The 10,013-nt window shown below is 38.7% G+C and overlaps 1 protein-coding gene across 1 annotated transcript; it reads left to right on the top strand.

Annotated features, from left to right (window-relative positions):
* The first annotated feature begins 6,325 nt into the window (after nucleotides 1-6,325).
* On the top strand, nucleotides 6,326-9,744 carry MEIG1 (meiosis/spermiogenesis associated 1). Its single transcript, XM_012660964.1, has 2 exons — nucleotides 6,326-6,486; nucleotides 9,404-9,744. Exons 1-2 carry the CDS (start codon nucleotides 6,349-6,351, stop codon nucleotides 9,530-9,532), a joined length of 267 nt encoding a protein of 88 aa, XP_012516418.1. The 5' UTR covers nucleotides 6,326-6,348; the 3' UTR covers nucleotides 9,533-9,744.
* Nucleotides 9,745-10,013: the final 269 nt, after the last annotated feature.

Raw genomic sequence — 10,013 nt, 5'->3', positions numbered from 1 at the left:
TGATTTCTGTTTCCTCCTTCCCCAGTTTGGAATCTCCATCTTTCAGCAATCCCAAAGCTCTCTCATCTTCTAAGTCCATGATTCATTCTATCTCAGCAAGACTGAAAACTGCTAATAAGTTCATGTGGATTCCCTAGAAAGTCTGAAGTCATTAAGGTCACATTCTGAGGTGCTGAGAGTTAGGACTTTAGTATTTGAAAATGGAGGGGACGTGCTTGCTTGGGCAGCACGTATACTAAAATTAGAACAATACAGAGAAGATTAGCATGGCCCCTGCATGAGGATGACATACAAATTCGTGAAACATTCCATATTTTTTAAAAAAAGAAAAAGAAAACGAATGGGGCACAATTCAAACCATAACAAACAACAATGTAAAGTAACACATATAACATTTATATTGTTGTTTTATAAAAACTGGTGGTACTAACTGCTAAGAGTTAATAGTTTTAAAATTCTGTATGTCCTAATCTATAAGATTTAGCTGCAGACAGCTTAACTTCAGTTTTTGCGATTTTTTTTTTTGAAATTTTGATTTCAGTTTCAGAAAAAGGTAAGAGAAAATTTGGTGTAGAAGTAGGCAGAGAAATGGGTGGATTCATTCAACGTTGACATTCCAAAATAGATAATTCAGGGGCTAAGGGTCTAGTCGTTAAATTTGGAAGCCCTGATGAGAGTCAGATGAGACTCCAATCTAGGCTATGAGCCCAGATTCGAACCCAAGAAGGTCACCAGGCTCTTACACATCACATTTCTGGCTACCATGCCGTGCAGCTCCACAGCAACAGAATGGTGGTGGTGGTGAAATACATTATTCAAAAAATATTGCTTAGGCAACTGTTGCCTAAAGCATTGTTAGGCCAGTGTGGCCGGAGCAGAATGATCCAGAGCTACAGAGGACTGAAGGAGGGGGGTTGCATGTAAATCCTGTAGGGCTTTACTGGCTTCACAAAGCCTCTGGTTGTCACTCTGTATAAGATGGGAAGCCACTGCAGGGTTGTAATCAAAGGACTGATGCGATCTGACTTAGATTTTAAGCAGATTGTGCTTCAGTTGACAGCTGTGTTGAGAGTAGACTATGGAGGGGAAAGAGAGATCTGTTGGGGATTATTGCAATTCCCAGAGAGGGGGAAATGACGGTGACTTGGACTTGGGTGGGAGTTGTGAAGCCAACAAGTTGTACTGATGGACGAATACCGAAAGTGAGAGAAAGGGCGCTAGGTGTCATCTACTCAAAGGGAAAGACTTGGAAGGAGCCGGAGAGAAGGTGTTTGGGAAGGTCATTTGGGACAACCAAGTCACTGCTGAATATATGCTGGATATACAAGTCTAAAGTTCAGAGAGAAAGATCTGAGCTGAAGAAATAGATTTGAAAGTTGTAAGTAGAGTTTTTATTTTAGTTTCAGTATTTATTACTTAAAAATAATGTTTTAATATGACTTTTAATTAAAAGTTTGTATAATTTAAGTTGTAATATGGCTTGTGTTTAACAACTGGCTCAAAAAAATTCCTAAAAATTTAGCTGTTGATTCTCTCAAGCTCTAATGAATTGGCTCCGGTACATCACTGTCTCTTTCTCTTTCACTCTCCAATTTATGAGCAAATCCTGATGGCTCTACATTCAAAATGTGTATCTTCAATCTGATCACTTTTCACCAAAGTAGCTAGTTATTTTAAATATAATAATGAAGATAATGTTAGAACAATAATTAAAGCTACAAATATTTATATTTAGGTACAAATATTTATATTTAGACTTACTAATTGTCAGGCACTATGACTGTGGATGGGTTCATTTACTTCCTACATGGACAGGCTATCTCCTATCAGGAACTAGAAACACTAGTAGTCTCCGTTCTCCAGTCCGCTTTCTTAGGGAATTTGGTCTGGGATTCAAGAAGCACCGAATAAGCCACTTCCCCCTCCACCTCTGCTCGGGTGTCACCCGTCGCAAAGTTCCCGCCAAGGCTCCCTCCTGGCTTCACAAACTGGGCCCACCACCCAGCTCCGACCCTCGCGCATGCGCACAAAGGCCCAACCCCCGGGGGGCGGGGCCAGAGTGAGCCTGGCACAAGAGCCGCTCCGCCGCGTTGCTAGGAGACGCGAAGGTCGCAGAGGCCGCGACAGTTGGATTCTCTCCGGCCCCACGGATCCCGAGTGTTGAACACAAGCCTCACCGCGCCCGCCTGCGCGGTTCCAGGCGGGGAGCCCCCGACCTCTCCGGCTCAGCCGAGCGAGGATAACCACGGACAGCCGCACCCAGCGGTGGGTGGATGCGCCCCTGAGGGCCAAGATCTGCTCGCCCCTCCCCTACACCCGCCTGGGCCCCGCCCCTTCCGCCCCGCCGTTCTTGCGTGCCTCCCGAGATCCGCGCTGCCTACCCCTGAGTGTTCACGTTTCCTTGCTCGTTTACAGGACGGCGGGTGTTTCTGGGGCCACTCTTGAGTTTCGGATTCTGATTCTCCCGGAAGTTCCCGGGCCGCCTCGCGCCACTGTGAGCTTTAGGGGCCGCGACTCTGAGGGCTCACTCATTTGATCCCTAGTTCTTAGAATACTGTACTTGTTCCATGCCAGCCTTCTCTAGGCAGATGTTTACATCAAAAGCACGTTTGGTGATTTCTCGCGGAAAGAAAATTTGAGGCATGTTAGCAATCGGCGACTGCAAAGGAGTGTTTTTGTGCTGCACAAATGCAGATTAGCACACCTGGACCACCAAGGCATGTTTGGGCAACCGCTTTTTGTTTCAACTGAACACCCAACAACTTTGGGATGGGGAGTTAAGGGACTTTAGAGACCGTCTAATGCTTCGCCTTTTAGAGTTCAGGTAGCAGGCCCAGGAATGCTCATGGTGTTGGCCCAGGTTATGTGCTAGTCACAGGGCTCTTCCACCATATCCTACTGCCTCTTAGGAACAGAAATATTAATAATACAATGGGGAAAGACATGGAAGATGACGGAGACGAATGCTGTGGGGGTTTTAATGGCACTAAAAGTAAAGAGCCAACTGAGGTGGAAACGTTTTGCATAGAAGGGAGTTTGGGGTGGCTTACTACATCAAAGGCTTTTAGTTACGTTACATCTTTAGATTTGCCGGGATTTAAGATTGGTGGGGTTAAAATAAAGACGAGCCTGTACTTAGGATGGGGTTCTGTCCCAATAAACCCGTGGTAAGTTGAAAAAGCATTTAACACACCCAACCTACTGAACGTCATAGCATAGCCCGACCTACCTTGAACATGCTCCATAACGCTTACATTAACCTACTGTTGGGCACATTATCTAACACAAAGCCTATTTTATAATGAACTGTTGAATATCTCATGTAATAGTGAATACCATTGAAAGTGGTAAACAAAAGGCTATATGGGTACTCAAAGTGCAGTATCTACCGAATGCTTATCACTTTCACACCTTGGTTAAGTTGAAAAATCTTAAGTGGAGCCATTGTAAGTCAGGGACCACATGTTCCCATCCAAACTCTAATTGTGTTTAATAAAATTCAGTTTTTGCAAACTGGAAACTCAGGCATTGCCATTTCCTGTTTGTGGAGATACAACTCCGGTATTACAGAGATCAAATTTATTTTTTTAATTAATTCTTTTTTTTGCCACAATGTTTAAAGAAACCCCTCAGAGTGAAAGTGCTAAAGGTTACTAGCAGAATTAGTACTGCCACCGAATTTCCCAGAATCACTGAAATATTTAATCAAGGAATTGTAAGTTGATCTTCCCTAATTTTACTTTCATTTTGTGTTTTTAATAAACATCAAGTAAGGAAGACCAAAAAATGGAATTTGCGCCACAACTAGCTATAGTAGACACTAGGGTTGCTGTTATGGTGAAAATGACATTCATGTTACCTTTAAATATTTTGGGAAAACAAAATTTTGAAATGCCTGGTAATAACTAGAAGATGTCTATTTCTTCTGAGAAAAATAGTGATTTCCCCAGAAGTCCAATTGAATACAGCATATGTTCTGCTCTTCTATTAAATGTGGCATTTTTATATGTACAGTTGACATAATTGTTTGACCTGAAAGTGACAAAAGGTTACATATTTGACATTCAGGAAAATACTTTTTAAATGAATATGAGCAAACAAAAGTGTTTTATTATGTATCTAAAAACCAACCTTAAAGCAAAAATGGCTTGGATAAAATAAAAATTAGATCATACCACTAGTTTTAGAAACTGTTTCATCTATAAAAGCAATGTAAATAATACTGCCACTAAATCCATATAAAAACATGACTAGTTTTTAAAGAATTTTTAATACAGTGAATTCACTCTTTTTTCCTTTCATGTTTCCTAGCATAATTTTTTTGTGTTATATATGTATAGTTTATATGTAATTATATATATACGAATGGGTTATCAGGCTGTACCATATATACTCAACTCACTTGTTGGTCATAGCTAGTATATCACAAGTATATTGTGCATTACAATGAATGGAATTAAAAGACAAGGGGTTCACTAAAGCATTTTTGGTCAAGTATTGCAAATTTCACATAAACTTATACAATACCATAACAATGAATTATCTTAAAATACAACATGAGCCTGAACCTAAATCAATAGCTAAGGATCAAAAGTTTTTAAAACGTCACATACTAGCAAAACCCTAATTTTCGTGATCTGATCGATTTACGTGTTGGTATTCATGTTGGAAAAAATGCACAAGCCATGCTAATGATATATCTATTTAGATATATCTACTTATGTAGCTGCTCCTCTGATCAGGGTAAGAAGTATGTGACTGAGACGACTTCATTTAAATTCATTTAAATCTGGAACTAAGTCCAAACAACTGGGGGAATTATGGTTTCAGAATAGAATGTAAATACTATAATCTTTAGAATGTTAAATAATTTTTTAAAAATCTAGAGGAAGTAGGAGGAACATTAGACCACTTTTCTTATTTTTCATAGAAAAGAGTCAGTCACTACTTGTGTGTCAGATTGATAACGTGGAGTTAAAACAAAGAGCCTTGGCTTCCCCAACAGTCTTCATTATCTTTTTCTGTTAACCACTGAGGTAACTTTTAGGCTACATCTTTCATATTGAAGAAACATTCATCTGAAATTCAGCAAGTATGTCAATTTTCTTCTATTCCCTATTTTTATTCCTGTTAAATCCAGGTAAAGCTAAATTTATTACTCTTGTAAAGGTATTTGCTATACGACTCCTTTTTATAAAACTTCTAATGTCTATCTTAATTCATCATGTGTTTAGGATGATGTTCACTCAAGGTGAAGGACGGATATTTCTAACTGATGTGATGATTATTTTGGCTTTTCCTTTCTGTACTTCGATGTATTTCTTGACCTTTTTTAACATGTGAGCATTTGTCATTGTGATTGAAAAAATTCAAACACTCTTAATTCATTTACAGGATCTGACTTTAACATATTTCAGCCATTAGAAATATTTTAATGAAAGAGCAGATCAAGGAATGATGGTGAAAATTCTAGGCACTTTATTCCATTAAGTGACTGGATATATTTTGGTAATAAGAAGTGGTTGCAAAAACAAGCACAAAATTATGACTTTGAAAAAGTGGCCATAGAACTTTGGTGAATAGACAGTTACATGAACTCAAGTTGAATATTTGAATTTCCAAGACCATTCGTGACCCTTCTACGCTGTTTCAAAATCAATGTTCTCAGCATCATGACAGCCATTACAGCTTGCATGGACTTCGTGTCAGTCTGTCTTCTCACATTGGGAGTGTGCGTCACAGTGACCTGAGTAAATGAATTGCAGTGATTGGGATGTTTCCAAGCAATTAAGAAATGGAAAAAGGAGAAACCATTGCTTCACAGCAACAAAGAAGGGAAGAAGATCAGAAGACTGATCCTAAATTCCTTTTTTAAGGAAAAAACAAAAAGAGAGGCAATTTTGAATATAATTGAATGAAATTGTGGTGGGATATTTTAACACTCTACTAAGCAGTTACAAATAAGAGTATGTTTTCAGAAATGTGCAAACTATTGCCTCCAGAATTTGTACTATTACACCAGAATTTGTATACCGCATTTAGAACATCACTCCGAATGCAATTTTATTTGATAAAGATATAAACAGTTCTCCCTGTATCTTTCAGGGGTTTTTTTTGTTTTGTTTTGTTTTTTAGAGTTTTCCCCCCAGAATAAAGCATGAATCCTTCTCAATCTAGGAATTGAATGTTATAAACTTAACATATTTAATGGGATTCTCAACTCTATATATAACTTTTAAGTGTTAGTTTTGTTCATTCATAAAGGGACTTTGAAAATTGTCATTATGATATCCATTAATGTTGTTTTAACATCTTTCAGAAATTGTTGGTAATAAGGCCTCTGTAGCCATGGCTAGTTCTGATGTGAAACCAAAATCAATAAGTCGTGCCAAAAAATGGTCAGAAGAGATAGAAAATCTGTTCAGATTTCAACAAGCAGGATATCGGGATGAAATTGAATATAAACAAGTGAAACAAGTATCTATGGTAAGATTTATTCCTGTACAAACTCCCTCATGTTATTGATAAGGAGACCAAGGCCCAGAATAGTGATTTTCTAGGCAGACTTGTGGGGAGAGGTGGTCCCTCAGCTGGGGACATTCGGAATTTTCTAACTTTTATTGAGCCACTGTGCTCTGCTAAATGAATCTTCTATGGGAGATCACAAAGCAGAATCTTTTACCCTCATTCATCTGATAATTCTATTATCAGATATTTAGTTTTTGTGTAACTATAATTTCCCTCCATTATGGGAAGTTATATATATATATATATATATATATATATACAATTTACATGTACAAAAAATAAATTCATGGTTAACCTGTTTTAACCATGAATTAGAAAGGGGTTAAATAATATGTTTTTATGGAGATTATATGTGACAAAAAAAGTCTTAGAGAACAACTCCTGACTTTGGTTGTACATTTCAGGCTTTCCTGAGAGAATAGAGACATAGTTTCATGACTCTACCATCTGTGCTTTTTAAATAGAGAATATATAATCATTAGCACTTTAATGCTGCTGAAAAATAAGCTTTATACCTTGCCTTGAGATTGGGATGCCCCTAAAGATATACAAGGCCCAGAATGGTCATAGGCAGTGTGAGACACAACACACTGTGTGCTCTTTCCTCTCCTGCACCTACAGCCCCATGCCCAATGATGTTATTGAGGCAAAATCAGATTTAAGAGAACACAAAGTACATCCTTAAATGGGAAGTCCCAAAAAGCAACTGAGAAGGGTGTGTGTGTGTGTGTGTGTGTGTGTGTAATGGAAGGAAGAACAGCTCTATTCACTTTATGATTTGGCAATTATAAAGAAGTTTTCATTTCAACTCTGTATATGTTTATTGGATACCTACCATGTGCAAATTTCTATAGCAAGTGCTTTAGGAGACAAAAGTATGGGTGAGAGAGGACCTGACCTCAAGAAACCCCGTAAGCCAGTGGGAAGAGGACAGGCCTTGGAGTCAGTCCGTTCAGGGTTTGCATCCTGGCTCTATCTCTCATCAGCTGGGGAATGCTGAACAAGGCTCTTCAGTGAGCCTCCATTTCTTCAATTTGAAAATAGTGGTGGCAGTGCCTGCTTTAGAAAACTGTCACAGGAATTAAATGAACTCATGTGTTTGAAGTGCCTGACATTGGAGCTCTTGATACTAATTTGTTGAGTGAATGAGCCGTAAGTGTTTAATGAATGATAGTTTTAGTAACCTCATTATCATGAAGTTGAAGAAAAGTAACAAGAAGAACAATAAAACCATATGCAAGACAAAGTATATGTGCCTTAAGTAAAAGAAGCACAGGAACTTAAAGGAAGACAAAGTCACTTCCTTTTGGAGATAATCCCCAGAAAAGGCTTCATGCCCCCAGTGGCATTTACAGTGGGCCTTCTATGATGGATAAGATGGTAACCGAAGTCCTGCTTTGGTTGGGATGTCTCCACCAGTGTGCAGTGGCCTGAGGGTTTGAGTAAAGTTCTTTTTCTTTACTGAAGCACACATCTTTGTGGTACTATTAGTACTTGCCGACTGCCCTGCCTAAGGAGAAGGTAGTTGGACTTCAGGATTGTATCATTCTGTTCCACGTTAGGCATGAAGGTTTCCTAGATCAAATGGGAATGATCAAATTAAAAGCGAAGAAGAAGAAAGCATTCAGAGATGGCAAGGGGTATAAAAAGGACAAATATCCGTAAGTCACTGAGCACAGGACCTGTCTAGCTGATTTGAGGATCATCTCATATAACGTAGCTCCAGATGTCCTGAGGAGGCAGCGGTTGTACTGTTTCTTCACTAAGATGGTTCTCAGGACACTATTAATTGAAAAAGAATCTGCTTATGGTTCCAAACGGAACAGGGCTATAATGGAGCCTTGAGAACACCTCCTTCCCCTGCTGAGGGTCATGGGAGCCACACAGGCAGGCAGGACATCAGTGACAGAAGGGGCTGCTGATTTTCTATATTGTATATGGCAAAGGGCCTGCCAAGGTTTATCAGATAGAATGCTACCTGTTTTTACTAACCCATAAATAAATGAGACAACAGAAAAAGGGAAATGCATTAGAAAATAAAATACATGGAGACACAGACGATATATTCACCTTTTCTCCCTATCAAAAGCTGAGATTTGTAAGTGAGGAATATAAAAGGTGCAGGACTGCCTATATAGAAGGTATTGAAAGACAGGATTTGATTTTCTAAAACCTGGATAATGATAAAGTGCATCTCACAAAATCCAGAAGGAACACATTTAACAATAACAAAAATGTGTTCACTTGACCAAGAAGGCATGACATTGAATTTGGAGAGGAAGGAGGGAGGCAAGTGTCCAAGTAGGTCAAGCCTAATGATAAACAAGCCAACATGCACATAAAAAGGAAGGTGGGAGAAGTAGGACAAGATTGTCAAGGACTATATTCGTGACCTCAAATTCCTGTTACAAATCGGACTTCAAGGTGAACTTGAAATTTAGGCAGAAGGAAATGCGTAGACACCTTGAGATATCTCTTGAGTCTGGTTGTTTCCTGCAGTTACTGTAGTATCAACAACCAGCAGGCAGTGCCTTCAGAATGAGGCCCAGGCCTAGTACTATTTTTTAGAAGTTATAAGGTTTGAAATTATTTGTAAATATGAAAAGAATGAAGTTGAAATTATTTTTACTGTTTTCTCTATCTTGTCCACAGTCTAGAAATTTAGATCTAGAAATTGAGCTCTAGGGAAAAGCGCTGAATTAGTTTATCTGCAGTATAAGGACGCAACTTAAGATACGTTCTGTGTGTGTCATACTCTAAGAGCTCAGGCATCTTTAACTGTGGTGTGAACTGTACTTTTAAGTAGTTAATGGTAAAATATGAGATCAAAGTAGAACCGGCATTATAATATTTGTATCTGGTTTTTGATGTGCAGGTAGATCGTTGGCCAGACACAGGATATGTGAAGAAACTTCAGAGAAGGGACAATACTTTCTATTACTACAACAAACAGAGGGAATGTGATGACAAGGAAGTCCACAAAGTGAAAATTTATGCTTACTAGGCTTGCTTCTTGGTATCACTTGTTGATTATATTTTAAGAATTCACTGTTTTATTCTATATCATGTAAATGTCATTTTACAAAATAATTCAAAAAATCCAGTCTTAAATTTAATGTTTTGTAGCATGAAAGCCATGAAACTTAGTTATCTATTAATCATCTTGTTCTGTTCTAAGATATGGCTGCAGATACATTAAAGTTGTACCCTTCTCGGTCCTGCTCTTTCTGACCGTTTTCATTGTGGTAGAATAACCATTAAGCATGGGGCAACAATAGCTCCCTTTGAAACCATTAGTAGCCAATGGTTAGGCTACTGATGTATTTTCATGTAGCAGATACTATGAGTGCGCCACGCACATCTTGCTTCCTGTCTTTATCTCTTTACTAGATTGCTTTGAAATGCCAGATCTGTGTTCTGTGGCTCAAGGGCTTTCTCTTGCCTCTTGCTGGGCAGACTAGAAATGCCAAGGAATAATGCCCCCG

Source organism: Propithecus coquereli, unplaced genomic scaffold (genome assembly GCF_000956105.1).
Source record: "Propithecus coquereli isolate 6110/MARCELLA unplaced genomic scaffold, Pcoq_1.0 Scaffold69, whole genome shotgun sequence".
Lineage (NCBI taxonomy): Eukaryota > Metazoa > Chordata > Mammalia > Primates > Indriidae > Propithecus > Propithecus coquereli.
This window is presented reverse-complemented; position numbering and strand designations above follow the sequence as displayed.